General features: G+C 40.5%; 2 protein-coding genes across 4 annotated transcripts in view; one reads left to right on the top strand and one right to left on the bottom strand.

The window, feature by feature from the left end:
• The window catches only part of cep89 (centrosomal protein 89), a 117555-nt gene that overhangs the window by 6520 nt on the left and 84613 nt on the right, over positions 1–26422 (bottom strand). The window lies entirely within an intron of this gene.
• On the top strand, positions 52–10975 carry LOC122558359 (E3 ubiquitin-protein ligase RNF182). 2 transcript variants are annotated; one of them, XM_043706842.2, is made up of 2 exons: positions 52–136; positions 10234–10975. In XM_043706842.2, the coding sequence occupies exon 2, from the start codon at positions 10250–10252 to the stop codon at positions 10973–10975; it is 726 nt and encodes a 241-aa protein (XP_043562777.2). In that variant the 5' UTR covers positions 52–136; positions 10234–10249. The 2 variants fall into 2 exon arrangements, with proteins under 2 accessions (XP_043562777.2, XP_043562774.2); XM_043706839.2 differs by lacking the exon at positions 52–136 and adding an exon at positions 4212–4304.

Genomic DNA, 26422 nt, shown 5'->3' with positions numbered 1-26422 from the left:
TTATTAGAATTTCATTGCTGTACAATAAGTGCTTTCTGCTAACACAATGATAAACTACTGGCTTGTGGATCACCTCCGGAAAAACATTTTCTCAATCCGAAATGAAAGGCTTTGAAGATGATTAAGACATGATCAGGTATGCTTTTGTCTATTTTACTAAATAATATATTCACATGGGAGCGAGTAACCAAAGGTCTGACAGCATAACTAAATTTGGTATATTTCTTTAAACTTGTTTTCTATAATATTTTCAGATTTAAACCTTCCTGTCTTCACAAATTGCTGAACAGAAGTATTTATTTATCTACCTTGCTGTATCCATAATACATTGTATGATTTTTATTTAGAAAAAAAATAGAACAGATACATCAAAAATAAGGTGCTTTAAAAACAATCCGATGAAACAGCTGCTTTTTGGCAGGTTAAAGATTACACTTGGGAAGGTAACAAAATCACTAGAACTACAGATTAGAAATGAAAATAATTTAGGTTCACAACAGACATTCTGCAGCACTTATATTTCCTAACAAGCAAAATGCCAATATTTAGAACGTTAATTATAGTGAAAGAACAAAAAATTGTTCAGTATTCAAATTCATAATAAATACATTAAATTGACTCGGCTCTTCAGATCTGCTTCCAGCAAAGCTCCTTTCACAGAAATGCAAGCAATCCTATAACTTGCTTTCCAGTGAGGTGTAACCACCAAGCACAATCAAAGATTGGAATGAATAATTATTCATTGTATAATAACGCAGCCACATAAAAGTAATTATGAAATATGAAAATTCAATCTATTTTTGCCTCTGGTACTGTTAGCTAGCATGGTAAACAAACAATTGTAAACAAACTGGTCTGAAATCTATCAACTAGAAAGTCAAACGGTTGTGCGCCAGTTTAACAGTTTGGCTAACTTGAGTGAGTTCAGCTGGTTCTTAATTCAAGCACTAGTTGGAGCACTACTTAGAAAGAAGAGACCTTTCAAAGGCAGCAAAAAAATTAACATCCATCTTCAGTTCATTCAACTTGAATGCTGCCTCCTGAAAGTCAATGAACAGAACTAAAGTCGAAGATAATTTTATAGGTCTAACCCACAGCTGACTGCAATCCTCTAGCTGAGCAAAACAGTTTAAAAATTATGAAAAATGCATATTATGTAGTAATAAAGATCTTATAAAACACCATTTCCAGTCCTTAGGATGAGTTAGTGCTTCACAACCAGGGGAGACAGTGGTGTAATGGTAATGGGGCTGGAACCGTGATCTAGAGTCTAAGTCTTTTTTGGGACAGTGGTAGTCTTTGGAATTTAAATTCAATTAATAATTCTGGAATAGAAACAAATCTCAGTAATTGTGAGCACAAGACTATAATTGATTGTTGTTAAAAATCCGATCTCCCTTTAGGGAGTGAAATCAGCCATGTTTTCCTGTTCTGGCCTGTTCTATTCTGGGATTCTATATCACAGATTAACTCTCAATTTGCTCTGAAGTGAACTACTGATCTTTCAATTGAAGGACTAATTAGGGATGGGCAACAAATGCAGGCCTTTCTGGAGAGGCCCATATCACAAGAAAAAAAATCTTTAAAAAGCACATTTTTCAATTCTGATCACAGTAAAATATTGGGAATGCAGCAACTAATATACATGAAGCAGATTCCCACAAATAACAATTAATTACTTGACTAAATAAAGTTTATTGATGGCTTTGGTTGAAGGTTATGGTTTCCAGTTTTACAGGTTTGCCTTGGCTGAGAGTTCATCGCACATACTTTCTAATCAACTTGTTACTTCACACCTCTGGAGCAGTTGGGATTTTAACCTGTGCCTTCCAGCTCAGGCATAGGGACTTTATTACCTTACCAAAAGAACCCGTCAAATCCTGCTAGATATTTTTTCATCAATCTGTCACAGAGTCAGAGATGCACAGCAAGGAAACAGACCCTTTGGTCCAACTCGTCCATGCCAAACAGATATCCTAACGTAATCTAGTCCCATTTGTAGCACCTGGCCCATATCCCTCTAGACCCTTCCTATTCATATACCCGTCCATTTTCCTTTTAAATATTGTATTTGTACCAGCCTCCACTACTTCCTCCGGCAGTTCATTCCATATCCATATTATGCTCTGCATGCACAAGGTGCCCTTAGTTCCCTTTTAAATCTTTCTCCTCTCACCCTAAACCCATGTCCTCTTGTTCTGGACTCCCCCACCCCTCTCTATGCCCCTCATGATTAGATTAGATTCCCTACAGATGCCCTACAATGGAAACAGGCCATTTGGCCCAACAAGCCTACACTAACCCTCCAAAGAGTAACCCACCCAGACCCATTCCCCTACATTGACCCCTAACTATGGGCAATTTAGCATGGCCAATTCACCTGAGCTGCATATCTTTGGATTGTGGGAGGAAACTGAAGTACCCAGAGGAAACCCATGCAGACACACAGAAAATCTGCAAAGTCCACACAGACAGTCGTCCGAGGCCAGAATCGAACCTGGATCTCTGGCGCTGTGAGGCAGCAGTGCTAACCACTGAGCAACTGTGCTACCCAAATGACTTTGTAAACCTCTAGAAGGTTACCCCTCAGCCTCTGCCGCTCCAGGGAAAACAGCCCCAGCCTACTCAGCCTCTCTCTCTCGCTCAAATCCTCCAACCCTGGCAACATGCTTGTAAATATTTCACACATCAGTGTAGGTAGGACTTGAACCAAGGTCTCCTGGATCAGATGTAAGAACACTACCATTGTGCCACAAAACACTTCAAATAGTGTCGTAACAATCCAAATGATTAGGATCAGCTGCAAGAGTACTACAGTGAAAGATCATCTTAGATTTTATATTTCAATCCTTAGAGTCAGACTTGAATTCAGAAATTTCCATATTGTGCAATATGGGAATCAGAGGAACATAGAAATTTGCTGACTAGAAGAAAATGTTTGTTCATCCCCAAAATTCAACAATAGAACAATTCAACAATGTTATCCATATATTGCAAATTATTTTTTCTCCAAGTGTTTGTCCAATTACTTTTGAAATAACCATCTACTATGACTGTCTCTCTGACTAATCTACTTTGAAAAATTGGGCTAATTCTCAAATGTTCCTCAGGGCTCCATGAAAATAAATTCCTTTACCCCACAAGCCCAATCCCCTGTGGCCCTCCCACTTAACTTATCTGGAGCAAGTACAGTTCCATGACAGGGTTGCCAAGAATCTATCCTCCACAGTACTAATGACTCACCAGCAAAATTCAAATGAGAGCTAAACATGAAAATTGAATGGGCCTCCAACCACCTCTATTGAAAAGGCAGATTTGATCTGCCTAGCTTCTACCCAATAGAGGTATTCACAAAAAAATTCAAGGAGAAAGTGAGGACTGCAGATGCTGGAGATCAGAGCTGAAAATGTGTTGCTGGAAAAGCGCAGCAGGTCAGGCAGCATCCAAGGAGCAGGAGAATCGACGTTTCGGGCAGGAGCCCTTCTTCAGGAATTCCTGAAGGGCTCATGCCCGAAATGTCGATTCTCCTGCTCCTTGGATGCTACCTGACCTGCTGCGCTTTTCCAGCAACACATTTTCAGCACAAAAAATTCAACCCAATTTGTGTGAACTAGCTATGCCAGATTTTTGCTCCATCCCAAGTTCTCTTGTTGTCAGCAGGGTAAACAATTTTCAGGGCTCAGCTTGTTGATGCAAATATATGAACAAGATACAAGATAAAAGATAATGGTTAATCTGATTTTAATTTCAATTATATAAATTTGGATACTTAACTACGATACCCTCACGTATCTTTTCTAAATGCAAGTAAATTCAACTTCTGCAGTGTCTCCATTATAGAAGGTCAAGTTTCTGATACCAGATATCAAATACAAATAATCCTATGCTGATTTTTTTCTAATGCCTTCACCGACTTTCTGTAGTTGTAACTGGATTTTATAATGAGTTCAATATTAAATCTGCAAACTTCTATTCTCACCTAGTGCATTATAAAATCCAAGCTCCTATTCACCATATTGATTGTTGAAAGCATTTGCACACTGCAGCAATCTGTTCCAACACTTCTGCGTCTTTTATTTCACTGTGCTGTTAACTAACATTATTTAAGTTTATAGTTCCAATGTTTATTTTACATTGAATTTCATGTGGCTTTTCTCAACTCAATTCCCTAAACTATTTAGGTCTCTGAACACCTCATTTGCCTATGCTCGATTGTTTACAGTTTCATCATCCACATTTTCACACTTCTGTCATCTCCGTTTAGAATCAGAAGGCATGATTTTCCTCTCCTTGGAGGTAATTGGGTAAGTTGATCCTGCAGAGAAACTTACTTCCTTTTCACTACCTCACTAATTAAGTTCTCGATGAAAAGATCCTTGGGTGATGTGCCTAACGTGGCACCAACGTGGGTCATTAGGTGGTCAATTAATGATAATGAAACTTGCAACAAGTTGGAGTAAAACAAAGCTTCTGAATCTCTATCTATGGCCAAGCCTTGAACCCAAATGTAGGCAATCATTAAGGTCCCCACTTTATAGAGATCCATAAAATCTTATTTTGGGTCACAGGACACAGCAACACCCAAAGTACCCTGGTGTGGAGGTCAGATCTGTGGTGATGCCCAATTCATTATTCCTACAGATCAGGGAAGTGGAGGGTTGCTTCTAAAACAACAGTAATTCTATATAATTGGACTTAAGTACTCAATATTAGCTCTCTGCTTAATTGGCACCACATAAGCATCCATTCCCTCACCACCAATGTATAGTAGCGGCAAACTGTAGTATCTACAAGATGCACTACATATATTCACCTAAGATCCTTAGCCAGCAGCTTCCAAACCCACTACCATTTCCATCTAGAAGGACAAGGGTGGCAGAGACACAGGAACAACATCACCTGCAAGATCCTTCAAGTCACTTGCCATCCTGATTTGGGAATATATCACTGTTCTTTCGGTTATGCTTAGTCAAAATCCTAGAAATCTTCCCCTAACAGCATTATGGGTCAACCTACAGCACGTGGACTGGAGCAGTGCAAGGTAGATCGCCATCACCTTCTCAAGGGCAGCTAGGGACAGGCAATAAATTCTGACCAGCCAGTGATGCACTCATCCCACTAGTGAATAAAAAATTAATTCATGCAATGCAAGTATCATTTGCTGGATCAGCACTATAAACCCATGCCCTTGACAAGGGGTGGTGACTCTGCCACCCTTGTCCTTCTAGATAGAAATGGTAGTGGGTTTGGAAGCTGCTGGCTAAGGATCTTAGATGAATATATGTAGTGCATCTTGTAGATACTACAGTTTTCCGCTACTGTGCATTGGTGGTGAGGAATGGTTGCTTATGTGGTGCCAATAAAGCAGAGAGCTAATATTGAGTACTTAAGTCCAATTTTGAACCATTGCAGTCCATTTGGTGTAGGCAGATCCACAATACCACTAGGGATAGAGTTTGGATTTTGAACCAGCAACATTGAAGGAATGGTGATATGTTTCCAAGTCAGGATAATGTGTGGGTTGGAGGGGAACTTGCAAGCAGTGATATTCCCACGTATCTCTGGCAATTGTCCTTTTATATGGAAGTGGCCATGGGTTTGGAAGGTGCTGTCTAATGAGACTTGGAGAATTTCTACCAAGCATCTTGTAAGTGGTACGCACAACTGTTACTGAGCCTTGTGGTGAAGGGAATGAATTCTTCTTGGTGTGGTGCCACTAAAATTAGTTGCTTTGTCCTAGATGGAGTCAAGCTTCTTAAATGATGTTTGAGTTTCACTCGCTCAGGAAAATGGCGAGTATTCCATCACATTCCTCAGATGGTAGACATTCTTTAAGGAAGTCAGGAAATGAATTATTTGTTGCAAGCAGTCTCTGACCTGCTCTTGTAACCACATTACTTATACAAGTCTTTCTGGTATGTTTAGTCAAAGCAAATTGGCTATAACGCATTTGACGAATTGTGGATGCTGTTTGCATAACGTGAAATTTCTACTGAATGGGTATAGTAATTTTCTTTTGCAGTCCTATACAGCGTGACTTTTGATAGCAGTTTCTACAACATGAGCTTGCAGAGGAACGCAACTGTTGCGTTATATAGGAATGCCCTGTCGAGCTCATCCAGTTCAGTTTCCAGTGAATGATAACCTCAGGATGTGATACCATTGCATGTCAAGGAATGATGGTTGAATTCTCTCTCATTGGAGATGGTCACTGCCTGGCAATTATGTGGTACTAATATTGCTTGTCACTTGTCAGTCCAAACTTGTCTATTGTCAAAGATCTATTGCACTAGATCAGACCAATGATTCTGGTTCAGTCTAGCAAACTACAAAGTGGTCCCAAATGATTACATGGGCCTGTGCTCAATACAAACACTGCAATTGCTACATTTGAAACTCATATGATAAAAGATTAATATCCATTCATATGAACCTTTTAAGGATTTAATAAATTAGTAAAGCCGGTCTTTCCAATTTATAGGATAGCCCAATGGCAGAGTCAATACCTTTCATCAATGAATAAAACAAAGCAAATAATTAATCTACCAAAGAAATACCATAAATGAAAGCATATTTACATGTGTAAAACTCCATGATTCAACAATCTGAGATGCTTTTACGACCTATGAATTGAACTTTTTTTCACATCTATTTGGAATGATCAAAATATCAAAGGTGCAAAGAATCATTTAAAGAAAAAGCCGTTTGATGGAGGTATTTCAAATATTAGAAGAAAATGTATTCTAAGATCTAATTCTAATTTAATAATTTCTGCTAGTGTGGCCTGTATTAATATTGGAATATCAATCGAGGCCCACTATTTAAAATATGTAGTTTGACTGCCCTACTCTCTGAAAATACCGAAAGGGTGCTTGAAAACAATAAAGCTGTTTCAGTAGGTGACTGATTAACTTCATATAACTTAGACATCTCAAGTGGTTTGGAATCACAGCTGGTAAAGACTCCATATTTCTTTGATCTGACTGGAAAAGAAAATTGGAGCAAAAATAAAAGAGCTGTCGATTTGCCATCATCTGTGTCTCATTTAGTTACAAAAATTACAATTATGTCCAACCAAAAGAATCAACAAAGTACCAAATTATAGGTACAACACAAGAATACAAAAGAAAATCATAACTAAACTCAATCTGCCTGCATCTTGATCACTGTATCTGGTTCTGATGATCGAGACACAATAGAGAGATTCAAATGTTGATGCAATGCCAACAACAGGACAAAACTAATCCCCTAGAGCTAAAGATGCAGGTTATTAAGAAAGACATAGCTCTAGAAATGTGTTTATGCTGCACCAGCATTTTTGGGTGTTGAATGGCCTCCTAATCCGCCAATATAGCAGGAAGTTAATCTTTATTTCAAGGAGGAAGTGTGTTGCCTGCCATATTGATAGATAACACTGAAGCCTTTATACAAATTAGCATTCTGCAAATGTCGGATGGTCCTCTTCAGATTCTGGTGTACTTTAGCATCCATCTTGCCATGTGTTAAGATCTCTGACAACTTGTGAAAGTCAGAAAGGGACCATCCAGTATGGAATTAACAATTGGTATATCATTTTAGATTGTTGGTTAACTTCTGGAATTTTGACCCATTTTATACATTCACTTTGACTGTTGAGAAGATTTTGGTGTTGCGCTGCCACTGTTTGTCTTCCAACAGCCCTGGGCAGATGAGGCAAGACAATGAAAACAACAGGATTGCAAGGGGAAGAAGGAGGAATTGCTACAAGAGGAATTCGTAAAATCACAGTGGGTAGTCAGGCAGGACTACTTCTACATTAACTTTACTAAAGAACAATGCCTGAGATGACTTTGTTTCACCAAAGATGCTGTAACTGAGCTAGGTAATATGCTGTAGCTAGAACTTGAGCCTGAAATCAAAACATTGAAGGCCTGTCAAGGACATTGCAACTTTTAACTCTAATGACAGAGGCTCCTTCCAAGGCTCAGAAGTTGATATCTTCAAAACATCCCAGTTTGCAGTATAAGTCACTGATGCTCTTTACACCAAGAGGCACACCTATATTTCACTACCCATCAACAGAAGATAGCAGGATTAAAGAGCACGGGTCAATCAACATAAGTTTCCCCAAGCCTGTCAGTAACCACAGACTTCACCACATACCATTGCCTTTCTTTCCATTTATAACCTGTCCCATGACCTAATTCCTGAACATTCTATGAAGGGCAAGTGACAGTAGCAGTGGACCACATTTTGGACTGTCAGTCACCAGCAGACTCTTCACGTTGTCCCAACATACTGAAATACGATACAATTATCTGAAAATTTTGAACTTCACTAATCAAGGGCAATTAGGGATGGATGGGCAATAAATCTTGGCCTTGCCAGAAAGGCTTAACATTCGACAAAAAAAAAATGTAATAACAAATCAGACACATTAGTTGGGTAAGGGACTGTGAACACGCTGCCTGAAAATGTCATTTTAATTTTAGACCAAGGAGTGATCAATGGTTACAGCAGACCTCTGAATACAGCAGAACACTGGATAGGTTTGAGTGCCCTTCAAATAAGTTACAAACCAACTGGATGTTTCAACGGGAGAATACATTGTGAATGGGTGAATTCATATTGTGAAAAGACTTTCTCATCAGTAATTATCTCGTGATCTCAGTGAGTGAAGTTATTAAAGTGAAGTTAAAAAGTACATTGAAACCCACAAATACACGAAGCTCTGAAATTTTGTTCAAGACTGTTATTCAGGCATGTTGTTTCAATCTGGGATTGCCTTATATAGCATCGTAACACGAACTGCTTGATATACAGGCAGTGTCTGGTGGATTAGTTCTTATTTTTAAATTCAAGACCGTTTGAAACAATCTCCAGCACCACCCCCACATCAGCCATCCTACAGCACCACTGCTTCAACCCCCCACCCACCTCTCCCCCCCTCCCCCCTCCCGCCTTTCAAGAAAGTGTTCCAAAGACTCGTTACTCTGAGAAAAGAAATCTCCTACTCTGTCTGAAATAGGCAATTCCTTATTTTGAAAGTGACCCATAGTTTTAGATTCTTCCACAAGAGGAAACATCCTTTCCACATGCACCCTATCAAGACCCTTCAGGATCTTATGTTTCAATTGAGTCACTTCTTACTCTTCTAATCTCCAGTAGATACAAACCCAACTTGTCAAACATTTCCTCTTAAGCCAACCCACCCACTCCAGATGTTAGTCAAGTAAACCTTCTCTGAACTGTTTCCAATCTACCTGTATTCTGCCTAATTAAGGTGACCAATACATAACATAGTCCTCCAGATGTGAACTCACCAAGTCCCCTACTTTTATATTCAATTTCCCTCTCAGTAAACCATAGCATTCTATTAGCTCTACCACGTTATACTCCATTTGCCAGATCTTGGCCCACTCATTTAACCTAAGTACATTCATTTATAGCTGAAAAATGTGTTGCTGGAAAAGCACAGGTCAGGCAGCATCCAAGGAGCAGGAGAATCGATGTTTCGGGCATAAGCCCTTTTTATGCCTGAAACTTCGATTCTCCTGCTCCTTGGATGCTGCCTGACCTGCTGCGCTTTTCCAGCAACACATTTTTCAGCTCTGATCTCCAGCATCTGCAGTCCTCACTTTCTCCTATATTCATTTGTATCCTCATGTCCACTTCACAACTCATTTTCTTACCTATACTTTCAGTCTCTTCATCCAAGTCAATTATGTAAAATGCAGAGGCCCCAGCACTGATCTTTGTTGCACACCACTCATTACATGTTGCTAACCAGAAAATCTATTCATACCCACAATTGCTTTAACCTCAAATCTTCTGTATCAATATTTATAAATATTCAAATTCTTACTGTTGGTGTTTATATTGCTATAAATTTCTCATATTTTGATCCTCTCATTTTTTTAAGCATTTCCTCCTTTTTATATATTTTCCATTCTTCCATAGGATCAGGTATAAAAATATAATAATATGTTTTTTCTTGAAGTGTGATCTTATCTTTAAATTTTTTTAGTTAACCACTGACGGTGAGATTCGCTTTTGGAGCTTTTCTTTCTCATTGGAACGCATCTATTCTGTATATTCTGAGATATACCCTTAAATATCTGAAACTGCAACTCTACTGACCTATCCCTTAACGTAACCATGTGGATTAGCCTCTATTTTGAACCAGTGAGTATACATATATGTATTATGTTTCTAGAATTTTTTTTGTATTTAATGACTTTTTTCTTTCCTCAGAGCATTTGATTGAAAGATGAGCTACTCTCAAACAGAAGGAGACAAAAGCATTTCAAGTGCTGACCTGGAATGCAAGATCTGTTATCAAAAGTACAATGGCCATAGTCGAAAGCCTAAAATTTTGGACTGTTTACACAGAGTATGTGCAAAATGTCTAAACAAAATACTACTCATCAGTGATGGTTCCCACTGTATTAGTTGTCCCTTCTGTCGCCATGAGACAGAGGTCCATGAGGATGAAATTGCAACTCTCCCGGATGATACAAACATCATGTGCAAACTTACAGCAAGAGACAAAACAACATGGAATTCAGGTTGCAAAGAGGTAGTTTTAACACCAAAGAACTTGACTTCTTCCAGTTCAACCCTTGGTTCTTCTAACTGCTTAGTTATTACTATAAGGGAGGTACAAAGGAATTCCCCAAGGACTCCAAGCAGACATACCACCTCTGACTATTATGTGGATCGCAGTCTTGACACCATGTCTGTCACATCCCAAAGCAGGATTGATCAAGATGTGTTCTCTAAAATTTGTAATCGGGTGCCAAAAATACTTGTGTGGCTCTTAGGTTTCTTCTATTTCAGTTCATTGCCACTTGGAATTTATCTTCTGGTAATCCAAAAAGTGACTCTGGGAATTGTGTGTGTCAGTCTTGTACCTTCCAGTCTGACTGTTTGTTTAGTCTATGGTTTTTGTCAATGCCTCTGTCAGGGTATATGTGATTGCTCATCCAGAAGTTAACAACCACTGCCACATTCTACAAAATTAAGGATGCAGCCAAGAATTGAAGGTGTGTGTCTGGGACTGTGTGCGTAATCAGCTGACCAGACATCCACAAATTTTGAGAAGACAAATTTCAATCACCTTTTGTGTAGAAAAATGCTTTCTGATTTCAGTTCTAAATAACCCATTTTCAAAATAAAGTTGCAATTAGTGGAACATTTTTCATGACCTCAGGACGTCTCAAAGAACTTTCTAGCCAATGAATTCTTTTCAAGTACAGGTACTGTTATAATGTAAAAAATGTAACAGCCAAATTGCATCTTGGAAGGCTCCATAAAATTATACCACTTTATTCTGGAATCCTCCATCAGAAATATTTTTCTTTATCTATCGGATCATAAAAGTAATAAAAGGATGGAAGATAAAATTATCAATGTAAACACTTGATTAGATCATATCTCAGTCTCTGAAATTCAAGGAAATACAAAGACACAAATTGAGGTTCATACAACCTAACCTCATAACTCAAACCTTTCCTAGTGTCAGTCTGGTGAATCTTCACTATCCCCCAGCTGAAGCCAAAATATTCTTCCTGAGATGTGATGCTCAAAACTGAATGCTATACTCCTAATGAGTTCCATATAACCATCACTTTCTCACTTTCATATTCCACCCTTGAGATAAAGGGCAATATTTGATTCATCTTTCTGATTACATTTTCATTTTTCCATTAACTTCTGATGTTTTATATACATAGATCCTTAAATCCCTATGTTCCTCAACAGCTCAGTTTTAAAAAATAAATTCATTTGTCGTTCTGATCTAAATTGGATCACGATGTACTTCCCATGCATCCTTAGTGTCATATTCAAACTTTGATATCTAATACATTCATCTTTTATTCAAATTATTTTTAAAAAGGTGAAAACCAGGGTTCATGGTAGAGATTTGTGCGGGACACCATTGTGACATTCAAACTGAGAGCTTTCGCTTAAACCCTACTCCTAACCACTTGGGTTCTTCATTTCCATTATTGACTGAACAACTATTTTATACTTGCATTAAATCCATTAAGTTTCTCACTTCAATGTGTTTTTAAGTTTCCATATAACTGTGCCACTTTTTTCTTTTCATCCTTTGTGAAAACGAACACAAACTACTCATTTAAAAAGACTGCTTTTTCCTCAACATAGATGAGTTCATAAAGAAAAGATCAGTTTTTAAATAAAGAGAGCTTAGTCACAGTTGCCAGGTTGTGATCACAAGAGGACAAGTGCTTCATGAGAGGTCAGCAGCAGTGAAACCTGGCAGCTAGAGTAGATGCAACTGGGGAGAACCCTAATGGGATCAGTCACTTTTCTTGCCTGGATTTGACTGTGTTGGTTGTGGTTTGAGCTCATTTGCAAAGCCCACATACCAACTGAAAATCATAGCTGGCATAAGAAAGGCCCTTTAGTTGCCGATCTGCTATTTGTAGATTCCTTAAAAATGGCTCTGGGTCAGATTTGTGATACCAAACTCACCTTATGTCAAGCAGCACAAGATCCAGATTGCAGGTCCAGCCACCTCTGGTCATGACTCTAAAGATAAGTGAAAATCTTGCGCATTGTCTCCCTTACATTTATTTTCAATAAGGCCAATTTTCTCCTGAATTACACACTTAATTTAAAATTCATGAATTTTAAAAATAAACTTTAAAAGGTTTGGGTATCAAACGAAATGAAACAAATAAATGGGTTTAGTGGAGTTGAGGGACAGTTCTGTTGTAATCTAGCATAATTGAGGAAAGCTTCTGAAAGGTTAAGTAGCTAAGGGACCTGTACTGTCCTGGCCTCTGATCTATCACACATGAAATGAAATGTTTATCTCAGATTAGGATTTAAATTTTACCTTTCCAATACTTCCACTTACAATACTTGGAAATGCACTTGCCATTCACCCAAAATGTTGAAAAAAATCTTCTTAAAAGGCTATTTTTCTAACTTAAAACAGTTTTCTATATTTTAGATTGGTAAAAGATAATTATCATGTTGAAGACTTTATGAAATTTGTTAAATCTTTATGAAATTTGCAAATTCCATAAAGATTAAAGAATTAACTCTTGGAACATCCTTTTCACTCTACAAATGAGCAACAGTCTTATGAATCATATTATAAAGGTATTCCTTTATAACGGGAACAAATAAATTTGCTGCTACCTCATCTGTATTCAGTTTTCACCATAATGATTTGTGTAAACATTTGCAAACTGCAAAATTAAGTAATCTCAGTGCAAGTCACATGGAATACATATTTCTGTTTATCAACTGATCAAATGTTAAAACTCATAACTCAATCTGAGACAATTTATTCCATGCAACTAATTGATATTGTTGAGTTTTTTTCCAGTCTTTTGTGTCCTCAGTGTTTATATTAATCAATTTCTTGTTCATACAAGTATCAACAAAGATGCTTCAAAATGGTTTGATGCTTACTAAATAAATATCATTATCATAAAGTTAAAAACAAGTCTAGATATAAACAGCACATAGTTGTCTACCCCCAGTTTTTAATGCAGCTTATTTGTCAGTCTATTGCTTTTATGCAACACTATAATATTGCAGTTTAGTCTTTTAAGATGTTGCCAATAATCAATAATCTTGCAAATGAATTGTTTAGGATTATTCAGTTTCTGTTGATTGTTCCTTCTTTTAACACTATAACTTGCTTTTATTAGTGAATTTTCTCCAATTAAAAAAACTAACAAATTCAGGGTCTACTTATTATGGTTATATGCATCATTTTTTATATTAAAAAATGCCATATCAGTAGCAATACTATAGTCAAGAATAAACTCCTATATGGCATTTTCAGTTATTTTCGTATGTTTGGGATACACAAATGAGTTATTGAATCAACTTAATTTTCACTAAGTTACAAAAAAATTCTTTGCGTAAGCTGTGCAGCAACACAAAAGTCCCTATGCAGTTTGTGCTGAAGTTAGCCCTTTTAAGTTATTGTACAAGAAAGACAAAATAAATTAGAGGGAACATTGCTTACAAAAGTTCATATAAAAAAAGTAACATTGACAAGCAGGGCATCTGTCATTGTTCCAAAAAATAATACTATCTAAAATCTGCTCCTTTAATAGATTCAAGAGTTGTTTTGGAATTGCTCACTTAATTATGGCATAAATGATTTAAAGATTCTAAAACAAGAACACATCTCTATTGATATGCAATATACCACATTAATTTACATTAATACAGGTAGTTCTCCTATAAGGCCATAGTTGCTTTCTTGCAAAACCTTGCTTAATAGAAATAATGGAGAAAAGAAAGATTTGGGCAGACCACCCAAAGAAATCACTCACCATCGCTGAAAAATCACCCAAAAGTCTAATGCAAAGTATAGCACGGCCTGAATGAAGGTGAAATCATATTTATTAAAAGAAACAAAAGTAAATCTAACACAGTACATTTTGAAAATGTAAGAAAGCTACTCTGTGTACAGTAACTCTCACAGAATGCTGCTGTGTCAGCAGCTGAGATTGTGCATGTGACGAACAGCATGAGGACTGACGTTGATATCATGCATGTGCAGACACCAGCGTGGATATGCACATGCCCATAATGGCGCAGCAACTTCAGCGTGGATATTGCGCATTTGCAGAACAGCACAAAGACCTTGGCACTAACATTGCACATGTGCAGAACAGCACAGAGACTTTGGCACAGATATCGCAGATGTGCAGAACGGCACGAAGACAGGATACTGGCACATGCGCAGAATGGCGTGGAGATTTTAGTGCGCCCATTGGTCTATATGCAGAATGAAGCGGTGTTGCCAACAGAGGTAAGCATTCTCGAAAATACTGTTCCCTAATTCTTCAGCGACGTTATAGCTAAATCATGTTGCTAGAACCTGCGTCATACAGAACTACGTGTACCTTAAAATATTTAAATACATATGAATAATTACAGACAGAGAAAGGACACTTAACCCAACATGCAGAACTCAAAAAGATTTACCTTGCACTTGAAAGGTTAACGCTGTTTCTCTCTCCACACATGCTGTAAACCTGCTGAATTTCTGTGCAATTTTTGTTATCACACAGTGATAGGATCTGTTTCCATGCACTTCGATCCAACCAGTCCATGCCGAACATAATCCCAAATTAAACTAGTCGCACCTGCCTGCTCCTGGTCTATATCCCTCCAAGAGAAAGTGAGGGCTGCAGATGCTGGAGATCAGAGCTGAAAATGTGTTGCTGGAAAAGCGCAGTAGGTCAGGCAGCATCCAAGGAGCAGGAGAATCGGCGTTTCGGGCAAGAAGGGCTTATGCTCGAAACGTCGATTCTCCTGTTCCTTGGATGCTGCCTGACCTGCTGCGCTTGTCCAGCAACACATTTTCAGCTCTATATCCATCCAAACCTTTCCTATTCATGTATTTAACAAATTCATGTACTTAAATGCTGTAGTTGTACTCACGTCCACAACTTCCTCAGTAAGTTCATTCCACATCTGGACCATGGCAGGATTTGAACCCAGGTGCCCAGAACATTAGCTGACTTTCTGGATTAATAGTCTAGCAATGATACCACTAGGCCATTGCCTCCCCATTGAAACAGTACAGACGGTTGTACTGTTGCAGTGTTTCTGCATCTTGCCCTGCCCTCCTCAGGTTTTGCTTATGTTATTTTCATCTGATTTTCAACAAATAGAGCTCAACACTGGAGAATGAATGGAGAAAGGGAAGGAAAGCCATCTAAAGGTCCTTTTCCTTCTGTGTGCCTTCTTTTGCCTTGCCTGGAGAAAAATAATTTCCTAAAATGCAAAGAAAGGTTATAGTTGGTTCATTGCATAATCTACCCTCGCAAACTAGTCAGTTATTTAAGCATAATCATAGAAAATTGATTTCATGTCTGTGGTTTAGACATGGTTAGATTAAGGCTGGAACAGTTCCATTCTCAGTTAGAATCCAATGTCCAAAGTGGTTGCATCTAATGGCTTGTTCCATACTCAGCTGCATTAAAAGGTACTGCCTTGAGGCTTTATGAGTGGGTTAAGAGTTGAGTCATTCACTTTTTTCCAATGTGGTCACTCTGATAGGTTATTTTAGACAGTGTGATTCCGTTTTCACAGCTTTGGAATTTGTACAATATAGTTCTGAAACACTTAGCCATCCTAGAAACAGATATTTTTTATTCACTGAAATGCAATTGTTCAGTCTTTCAAGAACTCAACCAGTGGTTTCATCCCAATCAATAGATCAACATGAAACATTACTCTCATTAAACCTCTGTGACCTCATCAAAAATCTCATTAAGGTTAGTTAGACGTGATTTACCTTTAATAAATTAGTGCTTGCTTTCCTGAATTGAACAGCAGTACGACTGATTATGTGGCCCAATTCTATGTATCACTTGATTTATCTTTATAGTCACCTGATAGTGCCGAACCACAGGACTACTAAACAAAATACACATTTTGTGAAAGGTTTTCATTTTGGGCTCATGAGAACAATTCACAAGAAATAACAAAGAAAAAGGAAATCCGGGGCACAGTGGCTCAGTGGTTAGCACTGAGCACCAGAGAACTGGGTTTGATTCCAGCCTCGGGCAACTGTCTGTGTGGAGTTTGCATGGCCTCCACTTGTCTGCGAGTGTTTCCTCCCATAGTTTAAATATGTGAAGGTTTGGTGGATTAGCTATATTAAATTGTCCATAGTGTCCAGGGGCTTGCAGGCTAGGTGGGTTAGTCATGGGAAATACAGGATTGCAAGGACAGAGTAGAGGGATGGATCTGGGTGGGATGCTTTTTGGAGGGTCAGTGTGGACTCAATGGGCTGAATAGCCTGCTTCCACATGGTAGAGATTCTATGAATAAACAATTTATACCATATTATAAAACAGCACTGATTAGTTGTCAAGTGGACCTGGATTGGCAAATACATTGCTGCTTTTGGAGAATGAAGCAGTTAATGATGCCTGACAATTAACTGCCAAACCTTGTTTAAAACAGGCAGACTGGTTTCGATTGGTCAAGGCACTGCCCTGGAAAATGAACCAAAGAACGGTTATCATCATTTCAGAGTTGAAATTGGAACACGCTACATACATGTTCTTTCTGTTCCTAATGAACATTCTTTTATTTATTAATACATACAGCTTCCAATACACACAAGTGCATCACATTACTCTAGGTTGATTCTTACTCTTTTTCCAGAGCTATTCTAAATATCATCATATAACAATCATGATCAAGGCTGTTGTTCCAGTATGATGTTGAAGTGATACATTATTTAGAGCGTACTACGCTGTTCGAGGTGTCATCTTTTAGATGAGACATGAATCAGATATAAAATAAAAATACCCAGGCACGGATACTTTGAAGAGCAGGGCATTTCCCTACAATTAATGTAACTGGTGCCGAAATGATGGGCTGAATGGCCTCCTTCTATGTCATACCAATGCTCTGATTCTGGATTGTCCCCAGTATTCCAGCCAATATGTTCCATCAACATCACAAAAACAGAATACCTACTCACTATTGCACTGCTGTTGGTAGAAGTTTATTATTTGCAACATTTGCTCGATTGAAAGAGCGGATTTACTTCATAGGTATTAATTAGCTGCAAAACACATTTGGACCTTTATAGGCGTTCTAAAAATACAAGCATTTCTCTTTTTATATCTGTATACAGGTTCATCTCCTATAATGTGCGTTTCATCAACGCAATTTGGCTGTAACTCGATTGGTGAATTGGAGAACGATTTTTTTAAAACACGAAATCCCATTGGCTATTACGCAATTCCATCCCCAGTACTAGGTGTCATGGTGTGCGGAGGACTGGACTTGCACTGACATCATATGATTAGTTGGCTTGTGCACTTTGTGGTGAAGTGCTTTCTGAAAGGTACAGTAATGTTTGGTCCTGTTTTGTGTCTGCCTTCAGTGCTAGTAGTGGCTGGTTTGCTGGATTTAAGAACTGCTACGCTGTTCATAAGTAATGTTATGTGGCAAAGTTGCCAGTGCAGAAGAGAAACATGTGCTGTCATTTCCTCCTGGGATAAAAAATTGATTAAGGAAAAAGGCTACACCTTAGATCAAATCTTCAATTTGGACAAGACAGGTTGGAAGCGAATGCCATCCAGAACCTACATTTGTATGAATGAAGCACACGCTCCAGGTTTTAAGGTCACAAAGGATTGAATGACTGTGTTGTTGGGTGCCAATGCTAGTGGAGACTTAAAGCTGATTTTAGAAATTATTGCAGGAGAAAAAATTTGGATTTCAAAATTCTCCTTATTCTGGACAATTCACCAAGTCATTCTCCCACCATTGGTGAGCTTTCTTAAAATATCAAAGTGCTATTTCTACCTCCAAACACAACCTCTCTCATTCAACACATGGACCGGGACGTAATAGCAGTTTTTAAAAGTTTATTACTTAAGGCAAACATTCAGGAAGCTGATTGGAGCTACTGAGGGGGATAATGATTAAGAATGCTATTGACATTGTTGTGGAGGCTTGGGGCGATGTCAATAAGGACTGCTTGCATGCAGTTTGGTGGAAGGTTTTCCCAGATTTTCTTCATGATGTTAAAGGCATTGAACTGTCAGAGGAGCTTCCAGCAATCAAAGTACATTGTGTCGCTCTTTCAAAGCAAGTGGCTTTGAAGAAGTGGAGACTGAAAATGTTGAGGGGTTGCTTGAATCCCTTTGTGAAGATCTCTCCACAGCTGTTCATAAAAACTTGTTGCTGAGGGGAAATTGTTGGACATTGTTGGACTGATCAGTTAAGTTTGCAAGTGACACAAAGATTGGTGGAGTAGCAGAAAGCATAGGTGACGGTTAAAGAATACATGAGAATATAGATAGATTGGAGAGTTGGGCGGAGAAGTGGCAGATGGAGTTCAATTCAGACAAATGTGAGGTGATGCATTTTGGGAAGTCTAATTCTAGAGCGAACTTTATTGTAAATGGAACAGCTTTGGGAAAAGTTGATGAACAGAGAGATCTGGGAGTTCAGATCCACTGTACCCTGAAGGTGGCTGCACAGGTGGATAGATTGGTCACGAAGGCATATGGTATGCTTGCATTCATCGGACGAGCTATCGAGTATAAGAGCTGGCAGATCATGTTAAAATTGTACAAGACTTTGGTTCAGCTGCACTTAGAATACGACGTACAGTTCTGGTTTCACATTACTAAAAGGATGTGGACGCTTTGGAGAGGATGCAGAGGAGGTTTACGAGGATGTTCGCTGGTGCTAGCTATGAAGAGAAGTTGAGTAGGTTAGGATTGTTTTCATTAGAAAAAAGTAGATGGAGGGTGGGGGGGGACCTGATTGGGGTCTACAAAATCATGAAGGGTATAGACAGGGTGGATAGAGATTTTTTGCAGGGTAAGGGATTCAATAACGAGAAGTCACACCTTCAAGGTGAGAGGAAAGAAGTTTAAGGGGGATACACGTTGCAAGTACTTTACACAGAGGGTGGTAGGTGCCTGGAACATGTTGCCAGCAGAGGTAGCAGAGGCAGGCATGGTAGATTCAATTTAGGTGCGTCTGAACAGAAGAATGAATAGGTGGGGATACAGATCCTGAGGAACTGGGCGATAGGTTTAGACAGTGGTTTTGGATCGGCACAGGCTTGGAGGGTAGGTCTCCTAATAGCGCATGCGCATACACACACAGCCACACACACAACCTGTTGACAGGTGCCACGTTTGCCCTGTACAGACAATGTTGGAGAGATTATCTGGGGATGGGGGGGTTGTGTGCGGCTGTGTGCGTGCGTGCGCGCATGTGCTATTAGGAGACCTACCCTACAAAGCCTGAGCCAAAGGGACTGTTCCTGGGCTGTAAATTTTCTTTGTTCTTTAAAAGTGAAGCCCGAGATGAAGATGATGAAGTCTAAGCTTCAGCAACACAAGAGCTTTTCTGCTTCTCTTTTGTCTTCTATCCTGAGGGAAGTTGATAGGCAGGCGCAGCTCTTAGAAGACAATGATTACAATGCAGAATGCACTAGGATTAGCAGTTCGTGACATAAATTCTTATCTGGAACCTTATGAACAGCTTTTTCATGAAAGATGGCAAAGCAGCAAAAACTAGATGCCTTTTTTAAGCCAACCCTCAACAAGCAGTCTGAACCAACAGCCATCCACTTATGGACTAAATACGTTTTTGTCAGAACCCTGCACCCAGAACTACACCTGAAAGTGATGATGCTGATGATAACCCTTAGCTCCTGTCTTAATACAGTACTGAAATTGGCAAACTCAGAAACCCTTTCAAGTTTCCTTCCAGTTTTTCAGGGGAGCATGTTAAATTTATTGTATTATTTCATTGAAATACAGAAGAACCTCGATTATCTGAATACCAATTATCCGAAAATTGGATTATCCGAAGGAGATCTCGAGGTCCCGATGGAAACGTTATATCAAAGACGTGCTTCCAACAGTCATCGCGTCTTTAGTTTACAGTGATTAAATGGGCACTGTCTCCAAATGACCGACATCCTGCCTTCTCTCTCTCTCCCCACACTTTCCCTGGAGTTCTACAGAGGGGTAAACCCCTCCGTCCCCAGATAATCTCTCCAACATTGTCCTGTACAGGACAAACGTGGAACCTGTCAACAGGTTGTGTGGGCGGCTGTGTGTGTGTGCGCATGCGCTATTAGGAGACCTACCCTACAAAGGCAGCCTCAGCAGCAGTCTTGTTGGTGTACAGTCTGGCTGCCCCGGAGAGGGATGGGGGGGGGACGGTGTTGGATGGGATTGGGGGTGGGGGGTGGTGTTCGATGGGGTTGTGTGGCGGAGAGCGGTGTTGGATGGGGTTGTGTGGCGGAGAGCGGTGTTGGATGGGGTTGTGTGGCAGGGGCGGTTGGATGGAGTTGTGTGGCGGAGAGCGGTATTGGACAGGGTTGTGTGGCGGAGAGCGGTGTTGGACAGGATTGTGTGGCAGAGAGCGGTGTTGGATGGGGTTGTGTGGCGGGGGCGGTGTTGGATGGGGCTGTGTGGCAGGGGCGGTGTTGGATGGGGCTGTGTGGCAGAGAGTGGTGTTGAACAGGGTTGGGAGCGGGGGCGATGTTAGACAGGATTGGGGTGGGGTTGGGGGGGCGGTGTTGAACAGGGTTGGGAGCGGGGTTGGATGGTGTTGGACAGTATTTGGGGCGGGGCAGGCAAGGGCAACGTTGGACGGGATTGGGGCGGGAGCGGTGTTGAACGGGGTTGGACAGGGTGGGGAGCAGTGTTGGATGGGGTTGGGGCCAGGGTTGGACAGGCGGGGGCGGTGTTGGGAACGACGGGGGAGGTGTTAATTGGAATTGGGGGCGGGGTTGGATGGGGTTGGTGGCAGGGGGGCATTGTTGAATAGGATTGGGAGGGGCAGGGTGTGGTGTTGGATGGAGTTGGGGGCAGGGTTCGACAGGTATTCAGGCGGGGGCAGGTGGGTGGGCAGTGTTGGATGGGATGGGGGCAGGGGCAGGTGGGGGGGCTACGGTTGGGGGGGGGGGGGGGAAGGGGGGAGCAGTATTGGATGGGGTTGGCGGTGGGGGCATAATTGGACAGGGTTGGGGCAGGGGGAGGGGGGTGGTGTTGGATGGTATTGGGGGCTGGGCTGGGGACAGGACCTTGCACACTGTGTGCTGCTGCAGTCTCCTGAACGGGGAGCAGACTTTAAAAACTCGGAGTCCAGATGCCGCAAGAAGGCGGCGATTCTGTAGAACCGCTGTGGACAGCTCTGCTTAACAGCCAAGGCATACTGATGTTTTTTGCCATCCCTGGCCAACTTATGTGGTGGAATTATTAGCTTAAAACCTTACAAAACACATTTATTAATATTTGGGAGTGGGAAGGATGCCAAAGGGAAAAGGAACAGGCAAACAGCAGCAGGGAGGACACTCCCCTGCAGCACTTACCAAACTAGAAACTGCAGCAGCAGCAGTAGCAGCCTCTCCTGAACCCCCCCCAGGACCTAACAGACTCTCAGGAATTGGCTGTGGCGATGGAAAGACTTATCTTGAAAGTTGGGGCTGCGATTGTGGAGATCTGTGGGGAGATTCTTTCCCAGCTCCAACCTATCGCATCCATGCTGCAGAAGCATGAGCAGGAGACCCAGGGCCTCGGGGAGCAGCTGGAGGAGGTGGAGGGTCGAACTAAGGCCTCGGAAGCTGTGATGGAGTCCTCATCCAGTCGGATCCAGGTACTGGAGCAAGAGGTGCAGGCCTTGCGAAACCATATCAACTACCTCAAAAATCGAGGTTGGAGGATAAATCTACGAATTGTCGGGCTCCCTGAAGGTGAGCAGCCAGTCAGCTTCTTTGAAAACTGGCTGCTGAAACTTTTGGGCCTTCACATAGAGTCCAGCAGGCTTCAGATTGAAAGGGTTTATCGGGTTACATTGCACAGATCAGGACCGGTGCAGCGCCCCCGCCTGATCCTGGTGCACTTCCACTCACATAAGGACAAGCAAAAAGTCATAGACGCCTCCAGATAACTGGGAAATGATCCACAGGCACTGCTGTACAAGGGGTCAAACATCATGTTTTTCCAAGATTTCTCGGCAGCTTTAATTTGAAAGAGGAAGTCCTTCGATGAAATTAAAAAGAGCTGAGGAACCTGGGCATCCAATACTCCATGAGGTACCCCACAGTGCTCAGTTTCATCCACGAGGACTCAGTTTATACAGTTGACTCAGTGGATAAAGCTAAAAACTTTGTAGACACTTTAAAATAGGCGGATTGGCCTGAAGAATATGGTTAATGTTTGTCCTCTTTTCCTTCTTTCCTCATGTTTTCCTTTTTTTATCCCTTTCTTTCTCCCTAATAATTTCTTTTTTGGAAGGGGGGTGAAACATTTCGTTTTTTAAATAAGTGGATTTTCTGATGGGAAATTTTGTGGATGTTCTTTGTTGGCTCCCCTTTTTTTTTGTTCTGTTTCTCTTTTAGTCACAAGTAGGGGTGACATGAAGCCAGGGATGGGTGGAGTGCTCATCCTGACTTTGTCTTTTTTTCTGTTCATTTAAGGATCATTTCCTTGTTTTTTTTCTGGCCTAAGGTTGGAGCACAGTCCGGGTTTGAAGGAGCTGTGGAGGGGATGAGCAGGGTGAGTGCCCCCTATGGGCAGGGGAAAGAGTCATCCATTCAAGGTTTTATAGTTAGTTTTCTTTGTAGTTTTTTGGTAGTAATAGTTGTTTATAGTTATGATAGATTTGAAGAACTATATAATCAAAAAACAGCCTATGAGTCTTTATTTACTTGTGCTCAGCGCTTTGAACCCCAGGGGTTCAAGGGTCTCTGAAAAAGGATATGGCTAAGTTTCTTATAAAATGGTGCCCCTGGAACATTAGGGGAAGTCATTCACCAGTTAAGTGGAAAAAGGTGTTTTCTAGCCTTAAGAGGGAAAGGGTTGATATCGCTTTCTTGTAGGAAATCCATCTTGATGATGGGGAACACCTGAAATTACAACAGGGGGGTTATGACTGGGTATTCTTTTCGTTCTTTACTCTAAAAGTAGGGGAATAGTGGTACTTATTCAGAAAAATCTTCCATTCACATTATTAGAGCAGGTGAAAGATGAGCAGGGACGGCTTATAATACTTAAGGCCCTGATACATGGGGAGGAATATGGCATGCCTACTGTCCTCCGGCACATTGCCTTAAATTTTTGATTAGTGCTTTCTCTAAGTTGAGTGCTTTTGGAACATGGCACATTATTATAGGGGGGGATTTTAATTGTCTTTTGGATCCGACAGTGGACAGGATGCCTTGTGGGCCCTCAACTATTTCTTCGCAGGCCAAGCAGGTGGTTGACTTATGTGAGGAGTTGGGACTGGTGGATATTTGGAGATGTCTTCACCCTACCAGCAGGGACTTCACCTTTTTTTCAAACCCACATAAATGTCACACGAGGTTTGATCGCTTTCTCGCTCCCTCGGCCCTTCTGGATTCAATTATGGGTTGTAAAATTGGGACTACAGCTATCTCTGATCATGCGGCGGTATATTTGGAGGTTAAGGCCAAGAGTGAAGGGCTAGGTTTGTGGCACTGGCATTTCAGATGTGCCAGACGTTGAAGGTGGCCCTAAGTTCCCTTTTAAGTGATCATGGGCAGGGTTCAGATACTTAGGCATTTTTATTACCCCCAAGTTTGATCTGTTATTTCGGACTAACTTTGCTCACTTGCTTGACAATAGTAGACGAGATCTCCAGAGATGGGAGGCTCTTCCAATTTCATGGCTGGGCCGAATATCTCTCATTAAGATGAATGTTCTTTCTCGTTTGCTTTATCCCATGCGTATGCTCCCTATCATGTTTCCCAGGTCAACGCTGCAGAAGCTTATGAGATGGTTTGGTTCCTTTGTCTGGCATCGTGGGCAGCCCCTCATCAAACTTACTAAATTGTAGTTGCTTCAAGGACGGGAGGAGTTGATTTCCCAGACATCAGAAGGTATCAATTGAGTTCCTTGCTGTCCTTTGTCTGTGATTAGGTAGGTAACGATCCAAACTCAATATGGCTGGATATTGAGGCTCCCAGGCAAAATGCCCTCTTATTAACCTATTGTTCATGGATAAGATGAGGACAGTTATGGACCACTGCTGGAACCTCATTGTCATGAGTACAATCAAGGCATGGAAGGCAATGCGTCAGAGTGAGGGTTGTTTATCCAAGACTTCGCCATTTACAGCTATAGTTGGCATGCTATAGTTCCAACCAGGGACGATGGACTCAGGGTTCAAACTATGGGCAGCGAGAGGAGTTTCTAGTTTGGGAGATTTGTTTGAGGGGGAAGTTATGATGTCTTTTGAGCAACCGAGCTGCAAATACGGGCTGCCCAGCAGAGATCTTTTTCGTTTTTTTCAGGTTAGGGATTTTATCCAGAAGACGACTACGCTGCTCACTAAGCCTTTTAAGCCCGATACAGAGAGGTTGTTGTTATGTTCTACAAGCACCCTTTTGGTTAGTGCTCTCTATCGTCTGCTGGGTGGCAGAGCCTGGCAGGATATTAACCGGTTATGTGAGGTCTGGGAGCAAGAACTAGGAGTGGAGATCTCTTCTGAAACATGGGAGAACATATGGGAGAATGCTCAAAAGATCTCAATCTGTAATAGGACATGTGCTACGCAGTTAAAAGTTCTGCACAGGGCTTTTCTGGCACCAGACTGTCTGGCGAAGTTTAAAAAAGGTGCATCTTCAGTGTGCCCAAATGTAAAATAAGTGTAGGTACTCTTACCATTGCTTCTGGACATGCCACAGGCTCCATGTTTATTGGAGCGCTGTGGCGGGAGAGTTGGGAGGGTATTGAGGACTGAAGTCAAAGTAGACCCAATATCTCTCCTCTTAGGTCTACTGAATTTACCATCTTTAGATGGGCATGGGAAGAAACTATTTAATATTCATGCATATTGTGCATGGAAGAATATTCTGATGAACTGGGTGTCTGAGAACCCTCCGGGCTTGCTGGGATGGCAGAAATTAATTATGGAGCACATTCCCTTGGATTTTGTTTACAAACATGGTGCACCACACAACAGACCATTTTTATAAGACACGGCAGCCCTACTTGAGTTATTTGGATAGAGATTTGTCAGTTATCTTAACTAAGGGCGTTTGTTTAACCAGGATGGTTAGGTTTGTCAAGCCCTGGGACCTGGATAGCTCTCCTGTGTATATATACAATGCTCCCGTTCCTTTGTTTGGGAGCTTTGGGCCGAGCATAGCTGGTCTGTATTTTGTGGGTTTTTTATTTTGGTTTTTTTTTTTGCTTTTCTTTCTCTTTTTTGATCTATTAGTTAATTACTTATTTATTTTTGTTGCTTTGCACAGTGTTAGGGTTTGTTCTGTATTATAGGGTAGATTAGTAGTTAGTAGACAATAGTTGTATTGTAATTTGTGTTTTTTTATTATACTGATATTTGTTATTGATTGTATTTTTCAATAATTTTATATATTTGTAAAGTTAAAAAAAATTTGCTAATAAATATATTTACAAAAAAACTCCAAACCCCAGAAGGAAGGCATTTAATCAATTATCCAAATGAAATAGTGCCCACCTATCTCGTTCCGATAATCGAGGTTCCCTTGTATATGATTTTAACATTCACTTAGACTATGCCATCATTATGTTAAACTAACTACTATCTTTGTTTTGATTTTTACTGATATTTTTGGTGGTCCACCCCAACCTTATTTATTCCCATAGGCCCCATTATTTCTATTGTGTGACTTTCTATCACATGAGAATGCAACTATCGTATTATAGAAGAACAGACTGTATTATAACTCATTGCTTTCCTGGTTTTTCAGGTTGAGAGAGTTCTAACTTTAAGTATGTTATGCTCAGTAAGTAGCTGTAAATGCCAGGCAACAAGTCAGTGACTTATTTTCCTTTGGAATGGACCCTAGAAATATTGAGACACTCTGGGAACCACCTGTTGAAAAACTGGTTCGTTTGGGTGCTTCTCAATCTTTCAAAGGAAATGC

The sequence above is a fragment of the Chiloscyllium plagiosum genome, unplaced genomic scaffold, assembly GCF_037043375.1.
Source record: "Chiloscyllium plagiosum isolate Xiang-an unplaced genomic scaffold, Cpla_swu_hap1 HiC_scaffold_17, whole genome shotgun sequence".
Classification (NCBI taxonomy): domain Eukaryota; kingdom Metazoa; phylum Chordata; class Chondrichthyes; order Orectolobiformes; family Hemiscylliidae; genus Chiloscyllium; species Chiloscyllium plagiosum.
This window is presented reverse-complemented; position numbering and strand designations above follow the sequence as displayed.